Source organism: Trachypithecus francoisi, unplaced genomic scaffold (genome assembly GCF_009764315.1).
Source record: "Trachypithecus francoisi isolate TF-2019V2 unplaced genomic scaffold, Tfra_2.0 Lachesis_group9, whole genome shotgun sequence".
Taxonomy (NCBI): Eukaryota; Metazoa; Chordata; class Mammalia; order Primates; family Cercopithecidae; genus Trachypithecus; species Trachypithecus francoisi.
In genome coordinates, this window is record NW_022681474.1 from 5,261,213 (window position 1) to 5,279,784 (window position 18,572).

The window sequence follows — 18,572 nt, forward strand, 5'->3', positions numbered from 1 at the left end:
GCCTCCCAAGTAGCTGAGATTACAGGCATGTGCCACCATGCCCAGCTAATTTTTTTTTTTTTTTTTTGAGACAGAGTCTTGCTCTGTCAGAGTGCAGTGGCGTGATCTCGGCTCACTGCAACCTCCACCTCCCAGGTTCAAGCAATTCTCTGCCTCAGCCTCCTGAGTAGCTGGGATTACAGGCACCTGCCACCACGCCCAGCTAATTTTTGTATTTTTAGTAGAGACGGGGGTCTCACCGTCTTGACCAGGCTGGTTTTGAACTCCCGAGCTCATGATCCACCTGCCTCAGCCTCCCAAAGTGCTGGGATTACAGGCGTGAGCCACCGCACCCAGTCAAATTTTTGTATTTTTAGCAGAGATGAGGTCCCACCATTTAACCAGGCTGGTCTCAAACTCCTGACCTCAAGTGATCTGCCTATATCAGCCTATATCAGCCTCCCGAAGTGCTGGGATTACAGGCCTCAGCCACTGCACCCCGCCTGCATGTCATCCTTGTGCAGGGCCCCGCTAATCTTCTCTGTAGTGCTACAATTTTTAATATATGTGCTGCTGAAGTGAGTACAAGCTCTGGTTACTTTTAAACAAGCTCTCCAGTGATGTCAAAGCTGCTGGTGTGTGGCCTACACTTAGTGGCATGGGAGTATGCTATCTGACTTTTAAACCCATTTTTTTCAAAATGATTTTTTTGTCTGTTTTATTTTGTTTTTGAGACAGGGTCTTCTTGCTCTGTCACCCAGGCTGAAGTACAGTGGCGTGATCACAGCTCACTGTAGTCTTGACCTCCTGGGCTCAAGCAGTGCTGCCTCAGCCTCTCGATATCTGGGACTACAGGCACACACCACCACAAATGACTAATTTTTTTTATTTTTATTGGAGTCGAGGTCTCACTATGTTGCCCAGGCTGGTCTTGAACTCTTGTAAACCTATCTTAAGTAGAGTCTGCATTTTTTCATCAGAATTTTTTTTTTATATATTTATGTAAGGTTAAATTAGTGATAGTTTTGTTATAAAATAGAGTCCCTTGTAGAATTGCTTAATCCAAAGTGTATATTGTATTAATAAACACTTTTTGAGCTGATAGATTTTTGAGTCACTCAGATGATTGTTTGCCTGTAAACCAGTCAAATGACACCTTATGCTATAACTATACCTTACTTAAGCAAGGATTTTGCACATTTTTTTCCTGTCATTTACTGCATTTATTTAAAGTATTCTAGGTTAGATAGCTGCCTTTTCTTGACTTCGGGAGAGATGCTTGAATCTTCTCTTTCATTCTTTCAGGGAATACTTGTGTTTTTTCCATCAGTTCATTTCTGGAAAAGTTACGAATCTTGTCCAGCTGAGGATATACTTTTCCATATTTGCCTCTTAACGCTTTGAAAGTTTCTTGCTAAGATAGCTTCCTCTGTGAAAAACAAACTGTTCATCTGCTTGGGCTGCCGTAACAAAGTATTACAGCCCTAGTGGCTTAAACGACAGAAGTCTGTTGTCTCCTAGCTCTGGAGGCTGCCAGCAGGAAACCTGAGGTCAGGGAGTCAGCGGGCTAGTTCCTTCTGAGACCTGGAGGAAGGCTGCTCCAGGCCTGCCTTCTAGCTGCTGTGGGTGCTGGCAATCTTTAGCTTCCATACCTTGTCATACGGCACCCTGGTCTCCGCCTTCGTCTTCACGTGGCCTTTTCCCCCTGTGTGTCTGTGTACAAATTTCCCCTTTTTATAGAGATGCAGTCATATGGGATTAGGGCTCCACCCTGCTCTACTATGGCCTTATCTTAAGTAATTACATCTACAGTAACCTTGTTTCCAGATATGGTCACATTCTGAGGTCCTGCAGTTCAGTGTCAACATGTGAATTTTGGGGATGCACAACTGAACCATAACACAAACCGTGAATTCTTAGCATCTTAGGAATTAGTTGTAGAGGAGAACAGGAGCCACCCCTCCAGTCATTGCTCCAGTGGCTCTGGTTAAGTCGTAGTTCAGTAGAGAGCATGGATGCTCTCAAAAAAGCACTACAGTTGTCCTCGGTATCCACAGGGAGTTTCTTCTTGGACTCCCTCAGACACCAAAATGCACAGACACTCAAGTCCCTGGTAAAAAATGATGTAGCATTTATGTATAAGGTATGCACATCCTCCCATGTACTTTAAATCATCTCTAGATTACTTGTAATACCTAATAAAGTGTAGATGCTATGGAGATAGTTGATACACTTCATTGTTTTTAATTTTTTTTTTATTGTTGTACTGTTATTTTTTATTGTTTGGGTTTTTTTCCCCCTATATTTTTGATCCATGGATGTGGAACCCGCAGATGCCAGGGCCAACTGTAACTTGGGGAATTTACTTGGTGGTGGTGGGTAGTGTTGCAGACACCATCTTGCTGGAGTTTGCCCTGCGGCAGTAAGCTCTCTGATGTGACCCTGTTTGTTCCTTTAGGAGACGTTGATCCAGCAGCACATGTCATTTCATTAGGTCCTGTATCTGATGTTGTGGATAGTGGAGTCCTCCAGCAATTGAATGAGAGCAGTGGACACATCTCAGCAGGTCGGTCTAGAGAGTTGTGAATCTAAACCTGGGACAGGCTGGGGCCAGGAGGCAGAAACACCAGCCTCTGCCAACACCGGAACAAGCCGACGCTTCCAGACAAGGCGGAAAAGGCCTTTTGTAATGGAAATCTCGCGAGGGTTAATCTTCTCTTGAGAATGGCAGTCAAGAAATGAGATGGTTCACTTGACTACTGAGCAGTTACACCAGGGAGAGTGTGAAGGAGATGATTGAGCCAGAGAAGAAACGGGTTGTGATGGTAATGGTGTGGGGGAAATGAACTTGAGCTTTAAACTTGATTTGGGTTTCAGTGTCTCTGAATTGAACATCCCATGTTGGAAGAAGATACATTTGGGGGCTCCAGGACTACAGTAGAAAAGTATAGAGCAAGCAGGAAAATCTTCTAGTAAAACTTACATGCAGGACAACAAAATGATGAAAGATACCAAATACCAGATAATCCACCAGGAAGGCTTGTGTTTAGGGATTTGTTTCAAGAGGAACAAGGGATGAGGGAGAAAAATCCGTTTTATCCATCAGAGTCAGTGATATAAAATTGCCTATTAGGGTAAAAGAAAAATGTGAAGACTATTTTAGTATACAGAGAGCATTAATTCAGATGGCTTAGAAAAGTGATACCAGCCCAAGAACAGGGATCTAGTTGAGCCCATTGTAAGTATCATTGAAAACAAAACATGCCAGTCAGCATGTCACAGAAATCGAACGAAGGACAACAAGAAGTGGATGAGAATATTTTGTTGACCTTCATGGGTTTACAGCCTCTGTCTCTAAACAAAGTATGGAAACAAGTAGAGCTTTTATTTTGCTTTTGTTTTTGTTCTGTTTCATTTTGTTCTCCCCCACTCAGTAGAAATGAGGGTTCTTAGTCTGTTTCTGACAATCTGTTAATTTCTTAGGATAGTTGTCTTTCGTTTGCTTTCCAGTAGGCATAGTACATTTAGTTAAAGAGCACATCTGTATGCTACAACTTGATTACATCTTTTTTTCTAGCTATTTTGCATTTTTTCTTTTACCATGTTTCAGTTTCTGCATGTAGATTGAAATAAGAAACCAAACTTGTAAAGTTGTAACATTTCACATGGAAATGCTGCCCAATCTTCACCAGCTGCAGAAATCTGACCTTTGCCGATGCTGCAATAAAGTGTTGTAATTTAGATTTGGTGTGGTGTTTGATTTGGTTTGGGTTTTGGAAACCTATTGAACGGGTAAATTGGTATCTCCCAGTGTCATCTTTGTGCTTTAAAAATACATTCTCAGCCTGGCGCGGTGGCTCAAGCCTGTAATCCCAGCACTTTGGGAGGCCGAGACGGGCGGATCACGAGGTCAGGAGATCGAGACCATCCTGGCTAACACGGTGAAACCCCGTCTCTACTAAAAAATACAAAAAACTAGCCGGGCGAGGTGGCGGGCGCCTGTAGTCCCAGCTGCTCTGGAGGCTGAGGCAGGAGAACGGCGTGAACCTGGGAGGCGGAGCTTGCAGTGAGCCGAGATTGAGCCACTGCACTCCAGCCTGGGCGACAGAGCAAGACTCTGTCTCAAAAAAAAAAAAAAAAAAAAAAATACATTCTCAGACAATGAGTCAGTTGTGTTCACCTTAAGGATTCCATCTCTGCATGACTTTTCTTAGCTACCGGAGTTAATGTACCTTTGGGGCCAATGAAAAAAAAAGTAGCCTACGCAGACCAATAGAATGCACATTTTTAGAATAGGCTGAATACTGGTGGAGATGGGAAATGGTACAGCATGGTTCAGCCTGGGGCAGCGTTTGTGATTTGTGTGGGCAGAGCCTCTGCAAAGCAGGTAACTCACAAAGGAACAGCAAGAAACACTCTTGGTCATCTCTTGCCAGATATTTTAAGACTGATTTACATACTCCAAACGGAGTTACTGTAATCACCATTGCTAAAATTTCAAAAATTGAGCTGAGAGTTATTATCATTTGGAAAAAAACAAGGATTTATTAAAGAAAAACTTGCCAGATTTCACTTACAGGAAGCTTATCATCCAACCCTTACCACCATCTTCATCACTGACCTGTGTACTGTTACTCACTGTCCTTTTGTTGGGTTTACAAGTTTATCATTTTTATATTATTTCTAGGTGTTAGATTATTTATTACAGGGAGCCAGGATAATTGTAAATTCACCCTTTAAAATTCATATCATACACAAGGCAGACAATATGAAAATCAAGTGCATGGTGATGATTTACCTTTATTCACCTTTCATCTAGAAAGAATATAGTCACTAGCAGGTGTAATATGTTTGGGAACCAGAAAGTGGGCCAAATTAGATTCTTCACAACGTTGCATCTTCAGTTCAAAAGGACAAACCCCCTTAATTTTGGAAATTTTTATGTTTCTCGTAACAGTCTTTTGGGCCTCCTTTTTCCCCCTTGTGATCTTCAGAAGTAAGCAGGTGTTAACACATCTGACTGTCAGACTTCTTCCTTTGAGCCTTTGATTCTTTTTTTTTTTTTTTTTTTTTTTTTTGAGACGGAGTCTCGCTCTGTCGCCCGGGCTGGAGTGCAGTGGCCGGTTCTCAGCTCACTGCAAGCTCCGCCTCCCGGGTTTACGCCATTCTCCTGCCTCAGCCTCCGAGTAGCTGGGACTACAGGCGCCCGCCACCTCGCCCGGCTAGTTTTTTGTACTTTTTAGTAGAGACAGGGTTTCACCGTGTTAGCCAGGATGGTCTCAATCTCCTGACCTCATGATCCGCCCGTCTCGGCCTCCCAAAGTGCTGGGATTACAGGCTTGAGCCACCGCGCCCGGCCGAGCCTTTGATTCTTTTGGGGGGACTGATAAGCTGGAAAGGCATCCTGGCAGCCTCAGGATCTGTCTCAAGGTCAGTCCCATTACTCCCCTATGGGAGCCTCACAGGCCGTTAGACACTCTGCGTTTACATACAGCTACTGCAGACCTGAGCTGTGCAAAACGAAGCAGCCCAACAGAGGGTGCAGAAAGTGCACAGTGGCTAGGAGAGCCAAGCAAGGATCATAGTGAGAAAACTTAAACCCAAACAGAAGCCAGGCAGAAAAACACAAAAGAGCCAAAACCCGAGAAGCTCAGTACAATCTTAACCCTAGAGCACATAGAAGATGTGGATTGGAAGAAGCCCTCATAGTCAAGGAATCATGCTGAGAGGTGTGGTAATGCCATTCAGTACAGTAGAATCAGTAATGGATGGTTTCAGGGTTTTTATAATGAGCAGAAATATTAATAACTTCATTATAGGAAGGAAATACGGTTGACCCTTGAACATGGTGGTGGTTAGGTGTGCTGACCCCCCATGCAGTCAAAAATTCACGAATAGCTTTTATGAGATGGAGTCTCACTTTGTTGCCCAGGCTGGAGTGCGGTGGGGCAATCTCGGCTCACTGCAACCTCTGCCTCCCAGGTTCAAGCAATTCTCCAGCCTCAGCCTACCAAATAGCTGGGATAACAGGTGCCTGCCACCTCGCCCGGCTAATTTTTGTATTTTTTAGTAGAGATGGGGTTTCACCATGTTGGCCGGGCTGGTCTCAAACTCCTGACCTCAGGTGATCCACCTGCCTCGGCCTCTCAAAAGTGCTGGGCTCACAGGCATGAGCCACCACGCCCGGCCTGCATATATCTTTTGATTCCCCACAGACTTTACTAATACAGCCTGGTGTTGACTGGAAGCCTTAGCAATATAATAAGTAGTCAGTTAACACGTTTTGTATGTTGTATGTATTATGTATTTTATTCTTACAATAAAGTAAGCTAGGGATAATGTTATTAAGAAAATCATGAGCCAGGTATGGTGGCTTATGCTTACGATCCTACCATTTTGGAGGCTGAGGTGGGACGATCACTTGAGCCATGGAGCTTGTGGCTGCAATGAACAGAGATTGTGCCACTGCACTCCAGCCTGGGCAACTGAGTGAGACCCTGTCTCTAAATAAATAAATAAGTAATTAAATAAATAAGAAAACCATAAGGAAGAGAAAATATGTTTACTATTAAGTGGAAGTGGATCGTCATAAAAGTCTTCATCCTCGTCGTCTTCACATTGAGTAGGTGAAGAGGAGTTGGTCTTGCTGTCTCAACGGGTGGCAGAGGTAGAAGAAAATCCATGTGTAAGTGGACCCATGCAGTTCAAACCTGTGTTATTCAAGAGTCAACTGTAGTCCCAGAGTGGTGAGGCCTACAGTAGAGAGGTGAGACCACAAACTTCCTATCTCCAACCATATCATGTAATATCTTCACGATACTCAGAGTGAAAAAACTCAAGATATTCTTTGGAAAAGGCAGAGATGCAACATGTCTTAGGTGCCCTCCTAAAATTGTTTTCATCTGGCCGGGCGTGGTGGCTCACGCCTGTAATCCCAGCACTTTAGGAGGCCGAGGAAGGTGGATCACAAGGTCAGGAGATCGAGACCATCCCAGCTAATACGATGAAACCCCCAAAAAATTAGCTGGGCTTGGTGGCAGGCGCTTGTAGTCCCAGCTGGAGGCTGAGGGAAGAGAATGGCGTGAACCCAGGAGGCGGAGCTTGCAGTGAGCTGAGATTGCACCACTACACTCCAGCCTGGGCGACAGAGAGACTCCAGCTCAAAAAAAAAAAACATTGTTTTCAAGTTGTTACATATTCAGAGGTAAACTTTCAGCTATTGGGAGCCCAATGTGTCTTATAGATTTTTTTTTGTTTTTGTTCTTTTTGAGACACAGTCTCACTCTGTTGCCCAGGCTGCAGTGCAGTGGCGTGACCTCACCTCACGCAACTTCTGCCTCCGAGGCTGAAGCGATTCTCCCGCCTCAGCCTCCCAAGTAGCTGGGATTATAGGCGTACACCACCAAGCCTGGCTAATTTGTGTATTTTTAGTAGAGATGTGATTTCTCCATGTTGGCCAGGCTGGTCTGAAACTCCTGACCTCAAGGGCTTCATCTCCCTCGGCCTCCCAAAGTGCTGGGATTACAGGCATGAGCCACCGCACCCAGCCAGATTTAAACTTTTATAGGTATACTTGGAGACCAAGGGAAGACAGAGATTCATTTGACAGATACCTATTGATCTCATGCTATATGCTGAGGCACTGTTGTAAACCCTGGGGATAGAGGTGGAGGGACAGTCACTGCCCTGGAGGAACGAACATTCTTCCAGCAGGAGAAACAGACAAGAAATGTGAACAATTCAGTGAACTTAAGCCATGGTATCTGCTTAGAGCAAGGCTTGGCACGTAGGAAGGATTCCTTCAGTGGCAGCTGCTGTAATGACACCTTTGGGTGTGCTATTTCCTAAGCTCATGCCCCTTGCCTTTCAAGATTCAGTTCGAGCACCACCTCTTCCTGGAAATGCGCGGCTGTCCTCTGGGCCCCTGCGTGATTTAGGGGCTCCTCCCCTTGAGCTTTGTAGAAGGTGTCTCTCTGCCTGCCCGCAGCCCTGGCGCCGGGATGAGTTTAAAGGGAGGGTGGTTAGTCGGCTGCTGTCTTGCAAAAGAAACAAGCTTGACCTGTGTACAGGAGTCTAAGGTTAGGAATGGGGGTGCTCTGGGAAGTGCTCAACAAATGCTCCCTCCCACCCCCCCAGACTATGGAGATTTGGAGGGAATCCGCCCTGCCCTGGTTTGGAACAGGCTTCCGCGCTTGACCCAAACGCTGCCTGACCTCAGGCTTGCTGGTGAGCTCTCACTTGTCTAGTCTGGTTCCACCACAGGAGCTTAGGAATTTGGAAAATAAAGGCAGGTCTTGCTAGTCACCACATCCCCACTTCACACTGACTCTGGATGGCGGCAGGGTCACTTAGAGCCTGCTGGTGTCAGTGCTGGCAGGAAATAGCTTGCCTGGACTGATGGGCGAGGATGCTATCCCACTGCCACAAACTCTTGGCTTCGTTATCTAGGAGATGAGCAGGCGAGCTTCATATACACTTGCCACTAGGGAGCATTCAGGTGTGGAACGTTGTTGCAGCAGAAGCCCAGAGGCAAGAAATACCTGCTACAGTCAGAGGAAAGCGAAGGTTCCAGGCTGGCGGTGGTGGCGCCTCATTAGATGCACATTGAGCCCCAGCTTCAGCACTTCCTACCATTATGACCTTGGGTAGTTATTGACCTCTGACTCTCAGTTTTCTTATCTGTAGGATGGGGATAACTTAGTAGGGTTGTATGAGGAGTTAATGGGATAAAGGACGTGAGACAGTGGCTTTTTTTTTTTTTTTTTTTTGAGATGCAGTCTCGCTCTGTCGCCAGGCTGGAGTGCAGTGGCCGGATCTCAGCTCACTGCAGGCTCCACATCCTGGGTTCACGCCATTCTCCTGCCTCAGCCTCCCGAGTAGCTGGGACTACAGGCACCCGCCACCATGCCTGGCTAATTTTTTTTTGTATTTTTACTAGAGATGGGGTTTCATGGTGTTAGCCAGGATGGTCTCGATTTCCTGACCTCGTGATCTGCCCTCCTCAGCCTCCCAAAGTCCTGGGATTACAGGCTTGAGCCACCGCGCCCGGCCAGGGACTGTGGCTGCTGTAGCGTAAGTGCTCAAGGAAGGTTAACTATTAGTATTATCATGATCATGGTGTCTGCGTGCCAGATACAGTGTTGAACGCACAGTGGACCAAGCAGGCTCTGTCCTTGCAGACCTCAGAAACCCCTCAAATGTGCACAGTCAATATCAGGTTCCAACCTGGGCAGCTAAAATCACACACGTGACTTTCAACGACTATGCTTTATTGCACATAGAAACGTACCTAAACAGTAGTGGGAACCGTGAGAATGCCACCCTTCAGGGAATATGGCCTTGCCAAGTAGAGAAACAGTGTCCCCACCTCCCCAGAGACCACTGACCACTTAAATCCAGGCACAAACCTTTTATTCTCATTAGTTTTTCTTCTTTGTATGCCTCTTCCCTCCCAATGATGTTGGGAGGCTATTTGAATATCAAGGAGAAATACAAGGTATTCCCAGTTTATATGATTCCTTCATCCAAAAAGTATCATGGCAGCTTATGAGCCCTGCAATGTGCCTGGACAGGAACTGGCCTGGGTCAAACCACCCCAGCTGTTAGTTTCTGAGATACATCGTGGATGGTGGTCAGGACCAACAAAATCCAAGGTGCCCTTTGGAAAAGATGGAAATTTTTTTTTTTTTTTGAGATGGAGTCTAGTTCTGTCGCCAGGCTGGAGTGCAATGGCGTGATCTCGGCTCACTGCAACCTCCACCTCCCAGGTTCAAGTGATTCTTCTTCCTCAGCCTCCTGGGTAGCTGGGATTACAGGCATGTGCCGCCATGCCCAGCTAATTTTTATATTTTTAGTAGAGATGGGGTTTCACCATGTTGGCCAGGATGGTCTCAATCTCCTGATCTCGTGATCCGCGCACCTCGGCCTCCCAAAGTGCCAAAGTGCCGGGATTACAGGCGTGAGCCACCGCGCCCAGCCAAAAATATGGGATTTTTTTTTTTTTTTTTTTTTTTTGAGATAAGTCTTGCTCTTGTCCTCCAGGCTTGAGTGCAATGGCTTGATCTCGGCTCACTGCAACCTCCGCCTCCCAGGTTCAAATGATTCTCTTGCCTCTGCCTCCCAAGTAGCGAGGATTAAGGTGCCTGCCACCACCCCCGGCTAATTTTTGTATTTTTTAGTGGAGACGGGATTTCATTATATTGGCCAGGCTGGTCTAGAATTCCTGACCTCAGGTGATCCGCCCGCCTCGGCTTCCCAAAGTGCTGGGATTATAAGCATGAGCCACTGCGTCCGGCAAGATGGGAATTGTTAAGTCCCACAGACTGGTGACTTTTTCTTTCAGTAGAGTGGGCCAGAACAATACGGCAGAATCATTTTGAGACTGAAGGTGGGATTTTTGCAGGGCTTCGCTGAGACAAGATTGGCAAAGAATAAGTGAAGGAAGCAAAGCAGGAAAAATATTTGAAATACTCAGTTTTGACCCCTGGCTTGTGTGCCTAGCACCAGGGCATAAGGGGATGCGGTAGTTGGTTCTCAAATCAATGAGCCCACATTTACTATGACTTCTGTGATACCGGGAGCATTGCATTCGACACTGAGAGTATGAGGAATTGTGGGGATTTGCTCAAATCCTTACCCATCTGGAATGTGTACCCTCATCCTTCAATACAGGGCTGACCACCGACTGCTCCTTTGCCATCCTTCAGGTACAGCGGCAGGGATGCCGGCGTAACTGCAGGACCAGTTCACACCGATTCACCTTTGCTTAAGTTGTTACAGGTGACAGAGCCAAAATTGCACACACAGCAGGAAAGGTTTGACATCGTAATAGTTAACACCAGAAGTCAGGCAGACCGGCTGCATTGCCATCAGCTGAGACTAGTTAGAATGGCCAGGAGGGCCTGACCCACCTCGCATTAGGGAGACGGATGGGAGCGTGGCTTCCTGTCTCCATGCCGGGGACTTGCAGCCGCCGGCGCCATGGTGTTGGCTTTTTTGCCTGTGGGGCGGCAAGCGTGCCACCCGGAAACACTGGCTGTGGGTGAAGCAAGGCTGGATGTGAGTTCTGCTCCTGCCACTTACTAGGTAAGTTTCGTAACTGAAGCCTCTTTAAAGTATTTGTATAATGAGAATACATTTCTGAAAGTTCCAGGGTGATGGTGAAAATAGAATGGAAAACAGGTTCCAGACCTGGGCAGCTAAAATTCCTTCAGCACTCCTGCGTGCTAGTTACCGGTCATCAACGAGGTTACAGTGATACGCAGGGCAGAGAAAGTCCTGCTTCTGTGGCACTTAACGTTTTCCGAGGGTGAGACACATAAACAGTGATTAAGGACACTGTCTCACAGAGGTCACTGCTGATGGAGATGGTGCATGCTGCCCAGACTGCCTTCCCCTGCAGGACTCACGCTGGGAGCTGCCAGGAGTGCCCTTGGCAGGCAGCCTCCAGCTGTCAGCTCCTGGGATGGTCTCGGCTGCAGACGTGGCTGGGGGTGGCCTGAGGACACCCAGTGTAAACGCTGGTCAGTGTGGGAGTACAAGGGCCAATGCCTCTGCTCAAGTCAAGGCGACTTGAAAGGGCCGCCCTCACTGGAGGGTTCCTGGGAGCTGTTGCCGGGCCTGTGTCATGGCTTAATGACTTGTTTATTTTATTTATTTATTTATTTTTTGGAGTAAGTAACTTGCTGTGTTGCCCAGGCTGGAGTGCAGTGGCATGATCACGGCTCACTGCAGCCTTGGACCTCTTGGGCTCCAGTGATCCTCCCACCTCAACCTCCAAAGTAGCTGGGACTACAGGCACATGCAACCCAGCCCAGCTATTTAAAATTTTTTTGCAGAGACAGGGTCTCACTTTGTTGGTCAGGCTGATCTTGAACTCCTGACCTCAAGCACCCCTCCCGCTTTGGCCTCCCACAGTGCTGGGATCACAGGTTTGAGCCATCGTACCCACCACAGCTCAGTGGCTTGTTAGCTGCTTGAGGTTGGGTGTGTGGAGGAGGAGTCCTCCAGGCCAAGGGAAAATTAAGACCTGACAAGGGGTCAGCCCCGGGCTGGGGGACACAGTGCGGGAGAAGAGGACGGAGGGAAAGGACTGAGCGTGGCCCTTTGAGGAACGAGGAAGATGCAGCGGGAGGTGAAGAGAGCCGCAGGGGAAGCGGCGTGAGGGCCCGTGCTGGAGCGGACTTGGTCGCCAGTGGGACGTGTAGGTTTTCTTCTAAGTATTACGGGGTTGGTTGGATCTGACCTGAGGGCTCGCTCTGGCTGTGGGGTGGGGAGCAGATGGCAGGGGCTGAGGTGGAGTCAGGAGGGTGAGGCCCTAGACATGGGACTCTGGGGGGACAGTGGACAGGAGGAAAAGAGCAGACACGCTTGAGCGTGTGTTCCAGCAGAGCTGCCAGGCCTGGGCTGTGGGCTCCATGGAGGAGCAGGTGGGGTGAGGGGACTCGGGACTCCTGGCCTTGCGACTGGCAGGGTGGTAGAGTGTGGGAAGCCCCCAGTGGTGCCACTCATGGGGAGGGCGAGGATGAGCTGCCTAAGTGTCGTGTGCCTCACCTCCTGGTCTGCCTGCCTGGCGTGGCCTCATGGCTTTACTGCTGCCAGGGAGAATGGCCCCTGCCAGGTGGACCTGGCTTCCAGAGGCCCCGGTCTGCAGCTGGCAGGCAGAGGTCTGGCCGGGGATCTGAGGAGGTCACATTGCTCTGGGAAGGGCAAACGAGGCACTGGGGTGCATGCGACGGAGGCTCCCCTCCGGAACCGCGGTAACCGAAGATGCTTCTAGAGCCACTTGGGATCCTCAGGCCTGGGGCTGGGCCTGAGGAGTGCAGGAAGCGCCCCAGCAGGGAGAGGAGCTGGGGGAGAGGGGCTGGCTGTGAGCGGACGCTTCCCTCTGTTATGCCTGGCTGGATTTTCCTTTCCTTCTGCTTTGACTTTGTTTGTTTGCTGGGCATGTGCTTTGCATTGTTCCTAAGCGAGCCTCAGGAGCTGTGACCGCGGTGGCCCGGGCTGCTGGCATTGGACAGTGGAGAGCGTCGCACACCTAGGGAGGCCAGAGGCCTCCCAGGCACAGCCTGCTGCACTGTGTCTCCTTTGAGACCCGAGGCCTGGGAAGCAAGCTTCCTTCCCACAGCAGCAGGCAAGAAACGCCCACCTGGGCCCGGGCCCTGACCCCTGCCCTGCCGCCTGCCTCACTGCCCACAGCAGGAGGGGCAGAGAACGGTCTGCTGAAGTTCCGCGGCAGTGACACTAACTCGGGCCCTCAGGAGAAAGCCATCTGGGTCCCTCTCTTGGGGCCCAACGGGACAGAGGCTGAAGGTGGAGGAGCGTTTACATCACAGTAGCCAGCCCTGTGGGGCTTTGGCATCCTTGCTCCTTCCACAGTCAGCCAGTGTGCCCCACCTGGACTCCAAGAGCACCCAGCCCTGTCATCTTCAATCAGATCCAAGCGTAGGAGTCAAATGCACAGAAGGCAGCAACACCCTGTGTTACTGGGCGAGGAGAGGCAAAATAAGGACAAGAATTCCTGACCACATTTGCAACTTAAAACTGTTGATTTGGGAAGAATTACAGATGCACCTGAAGTTGCAGACATAACAGAGTCCCACAAACCCTTCAACCAGCTTCCCCCAATGGAGGCATCTTATAGGATGATTGTCCAACGTCACAACCAGGAAAGTGACATTGGTTCAATGCTGTTGATCAGACGTCGAACCTTACGCAGTTCCACTCACTTTCACATACGTGTGCGCGTGTGTGTAGTTCTATGAGACATGATCCCGTGTATGGGTTCCTGTGACTCCATGCAGTCGAGATATAGAACTTCCACCACCATAGAGGAACTCTCTGTAGTCACAGCACCACTGTCGCTGTCCCCCAGCAACTCCCAGTCTGGTCTCCGTCCTTCCACTTCTGTCATTTTGAGAGTGTTCCTATCAACGGGGTCGCACTGTGGCTCTATTGCAATGGCCTTGGGGGCCCTGCCAGCTGCTGTGCGTGTCGTGGGTTTCTTTTTATGGCTGAGTCAAATTCTGCAGCCGGATGGACCAGCGTGGGTTTAACCATCCATCCACGGAAGCATGTTTGGGTTGCTTCCAGGTTTTGGCTCTTCTGAATAAAGCTGCTATGAATATTTGTGTACAGACTGTGTGTGTGTGTGGTAAAATATATGTAACATAACATTTACCAGTAATCCTTTATTTTTTATTTTTTTGCCTCAGCCGCCCGTGTAGCTGGGATGACAGGCACGCGCCACCACACTCGGCTAATTTTTGTATTTTTGGTAGAGACGGGGTTTCCCCGTGTTGGCCAGGCTGGTCTCAAACTCCTGACCTCGGGTAATTCACCTGCCTCAGCCTCCCTAGGTGCTGGGATTACAGGCATGAGCCACTGTGCCCAGGCACCAGTAACCTTCAAGTATACAATTCAGTACATATATAGGTTTTTGTGAAAAGATAAGTTTTTTGTTGTTGTTTGTTTTTTGACACGGAGTTTTGCTCTGTTGTCCAGGCTGGAATGCAGTGGTCCGTTCTCAGCTCACTGCAACCTCCACCTGCCAGGTTCAAGCGATTATCCGGCCTCAACCTCCTGAGTAGCTGGGATTACAGGTGCTCACCACCATGCCTGGCTAATTTTTGTATTTGTGCCGGGCGCGGTGGCTCAAGCCTGTAATCCCAGCACTTTGGGAGGCCGAGACGGGCGGATCACGAGGTCAGGAGATCGAGACCATCCTGGCTAACACGGTGAAACCCCGTCTCTACTAAAAATACAAAAAACTAGCCGGGCGAGGTGGCGGGCGCCTGTAGTCCCAGCTACTCAGGAGGCTGAGGCAGGAGAATGGCGGGAACCCGGGAGGCGGAGCTTGCAGTGAGCTGAGATCCGGCCACTGCACTCCAGCCCGGGCGAAAGAGCAAGACTCCGTCTCAAAAAAAAAAAAAAAAAAAAAAAAAAAAAAAATTTTGTATTTGTGGTAGAGATGGGGTTTCACCATGTTGGCCAGGTTGATCTCAAACTCCTGTCCTCAAGCGCTCTGCCCGCCTTGGCCTCCCAAAGTGCTAGGATTACAGGCGTGAGCCACTGTGCCTGGCCTGTAACCATTTTTAAGTGTTCAATTCTGTATGTGTGCAGGTTTTTGTGTAAATGTAAAAGTGTTCATTTCTCTGGGACAAACATCCAAGAGTATGATTGCCGGGTCACATGGAAAGTGACTGTTTTGTCTAAGAAACAGCTGCTGAGCTGTTTTCCAGAGTACATGTGCCGTCTTCCATTCCCACTAGCCATGTTTGAGAGAGCCAGTTTCTCCATAACGTTGGTGGCATCTGCTGTTAGGAGTACCTTTATCGTAGCTGCTCTAACTGGTGTGTGGGGGCATCTCCTTAGAGTTGTCATTGGCATTTTCCTGCTGGCTATGATGTTGAATATGCTTTTATACACTTGGTTGCCGCTCACACCTCCTCTTTGGTGAAACGTCTGTTTGTCTTTTGCCTGCCTTCTAATTGAATTAGAAGCAGGACTTTCATCTGTGTTTTTACCATTGGGTTTTGAGAAGTCTTTACTCTAGATACAAATCCTTTGTGAGTTACATGCTTTTTCAGCATTTCTCCCCAGTCGGTAGCTTATCTTTTCATCCTCTTAACAGTTCTTTCACTCAGCAAGTTTTAAATTTTGATGAAGTCCAACCTATGGATATATATATATATAATTTTTTTTTCATGGATTGTGCTTTTGGTATCATGCCTAAGAACTCTACTCTTGGCTGGGAGCAGTGGCCCACGCCTGTAATCCCAGCACTTTGGGAGGCTGAGGCAGGCGGATCACCTGAGGTCGGGAGTTCAAGGCCAACCTGGCCAACATGGTGAAACCCCGTCTCTACTAAAAATAAAAAAACGAGCCAGGCATGGTGGTGTGCGCCTGTAGTCCCGGCTACTCGGGAGGCTGAGGCAGGAGAATCATTTGAACCTGGGAGGTGGGGGCTGCAGTTAGCCGAGATTGCACCACTGTACTCCAACCTGGGCAACACAGCAAGACTCTGTCTCAAAAAAACAAACAAACAAAAAAAACAAAACTCAAGTCTTCACCTAGCTCTAGGTCTCAAAGATTTTCTGTTTTCTTTCCTAAAAGTTTTATAGTTTTCTGTTTTACATTTAGGTCCATGTTTCGTTTCGAGTCGACTTTTTGTATCAGGTGTGAGGTCTGGGTCGAGGCTCACTTTCACCTGTGGGCGTCCAGTCTCGCACCGTTTGTTGAAGAGCTCTCCTTGCTTTGCTGAATTGCTTTTGCACCTTTGGCAAAAATCAGGTGAACCGAGTATGTTTTATAAGGCAGGTTTGCCAGCAGCAAATTCTCTCAGCTTTTTTTCATTTGCGAGTGTCTTTATTTTGTTTTCAGTTTTGAAATAGAGTTTTGCTGGATTAAAAAAAAAAAAAAAACAGGCTGGGCATAGTGAGTGGCTCACGTCTGTAATCCCCATATTTTGGGAGGTTGAGGCAGGTGGATCGCCTGAAGTCAGAAGTTTCAGACCAGCCTGGCCAACACGACAAAATCCCGTGTCTACTAAGAATACAAAAATTAGCTGGGCGTGGTGGCGCTTGCCTGTAATCCCAGCTACTCGGGAGGCTGAGGCAGGAGAATCGCTTGAACCCAGGAGGCAGAGGTTGCAGTGAGCCAAGATCGCGCCACTGCACTGCAGCCCGGGTGACAGAGCTAGACTGTATCTCAAAAAATAAATAAATAAATAAAACAGTGGAACATGCTCATGTGGGCCTAGTTCTGGGTTCTGTTCTATTGGTGTGTCTAGTCCCTCACTAATACCACACTGACTTGGTTGCTGTGTCTGTAGAGTAAGCCTTGAGACCGGGGACAGTGATTTCTTCCTCTTTTTTCTTCATCAGGGTTGTTTTTACCTAATTAGTTCCTTTGCCTTTCCATATAGATTTTAGAATAAGCTTCTCTATATCTGTAAAATATCTTGCTGGGATTTTGATAGCAATAGTATTATCTTTGATGCTATTATGAATGGAATTACTTCATTTTTTTTTTTTGAGACAGTGTCTCGCTCTGTCATCAGGCTGGAGTGCAGTGGTGTGATCTCAGCTCACTGCAGTCTCCACCTCCTGGGTTCAAGTGATCCTCCTGCCTCAGCCTCCCAAGTAGCTGAGATTACAGGCACCCACCACCACACCCGGCTAATTTTTGTATTTTTAGTAGAGATGGGATTTCACCATGTTGGCCAAGCTGGTCTCAAACTCCTGACCTCAAATTATCTGCCTGCCTTGGCCTCCCAAAGTGCTGGGATTACAGGTATGAGCCACCACGCCCAGCCACTAATTTCATTTTCAGATTGTTCATTGCTAATACGTAGAAATGCAATTGATACTTCTACCCTGATCTTGTGTTCTGTGACACTGCTGGGCTCTTTCATTAGTTCTAGTGGTTGTTTTGTACATTCCTTAGGATTTTCTTCATCCAGGATCATGGCAGCTATACCAGCTTTCCAATGTGGATGTCTTTTATGTCTTTTTCTTACCTGATTGCACTGGCTAGACTCTCCAGCACAATAATCAATGAAAGGGGTGGGGGTGATCCGGTTGCCTCGTTTCCAGTCTTAGAAGGAAAGTGCTCTGTTTTTACCCTGCAGTACCAACAGAGAAACCACATACCTACCAAGTGCCAGGATCCTGAGAAAGGGGAGACTGGGTAAGGCGGTTCAGGAAGGCTTCCCTAGAAGATGAGCCGATAGGAAGATGGCTCGCCGAGGGCAGGGAGTTTGAGAGTTTGCCTTCACATCCCAGTGCTGGAGCTGGTCACTGAAGAAAGTGGGCTCGGGCTCCTGCTGCGAACGCAGGCTTTGCTGTGCGTCCTCTGGCGAAGCAGATGCCCCTGTCCTTATTGGACCTACAGGGACAGCCTCATGGCCTCCAAGGCTCCTGGGCACACCCCAGGGTGCATCTCATTTCCTGTCACTCCAAGATGGGGACAGACAAACTGAGATACTCCCCACTGCTCAAGGGAAGAAAGCTGCGGCCAAGCTTGTGAAACTCTCACCCCAGGGTGCGCAGCCAGTGGAATCCTGCAGACCTTCCTGTGTTAAGAGCCTGACTTCTGTGTGTTCCTCCCTCTGTTACTGATTCATTTGCTTCATGCATCTGTGCCATTCAGGCTGTGTCCACAGCATCTCTCCAGGCCTGGGATGTGATAGGTTAACAAGGCCCTCACTCAGTACACGGCTGTCATTGACAGCAGAGGGAGGGTGAGTCTCAAATGCACTTCAGGGAAGAGGGTGAGCTCTGGGCTAAAACAGACCCAGCGCTGTGGTCACTGCGGGAAAGGCCGCAGCACATCTGTCCGTGTGTGTGTGTGTGTGCGCATGTGTGCATAGGGTGTGGTTAGGGCAGGCGGGAGGTGACATGGAGCAGGACACAGTCAAGCTGAGCCCTAAAAGATGTATAGGATTTTGACAACAGATGCCTGACAGGAGCTTTTGGGCCGCCTTACAGCAGTTATCCCCAGGCTGTCATGGGGACGCGACTTACCTGAGATCTTGTTAAAATGCAGATTCTGACTCAGTGGGTTCAAGGTGGGCTTTGAGAATCTGCACTTCC

At 48.3% G+C, this 18,572-nt stretch overlaps 1 protein-coding gene and 1 non-coding gene across 3 annotated transcripts in view; one reads left to right on the forward strand and one right to left on the reverse strand.

Moving 5' to 3' along the window:
• The window catches only part of UPF2 (UPF2 regulator of nonsense mediated mRNA decay), a 132,526-nt gene extending 128,806 nt beyond the window's left edge, over positions 1-3,720 (forward strand). For both annotated transcript variants that reach the window (XM_033209834.1, XM_033209833.1), the window contains exon 22: positions 2,438-3,720. In XM_033209834.1, the coding sequence (XP_033065725.1) occupies positions 2,438-2,447 (10 nt within the window). In that variant the 3' untranslated portion in view covers positions 2,448-3,720. The remainder of the gene's footprint in view (positions 1-2,437) is intronic.
• On the reverse strand, positions 458-565 carry LOC117082892. Its single transcript, XR_004436819.1, has one exon. It is a non-coding gene; the product is annotated as a U6 spliceosomal RNA (small nuclear RNA).
• Positions 3,721-18,572: the final 14,852 nt, after the last annotated feature.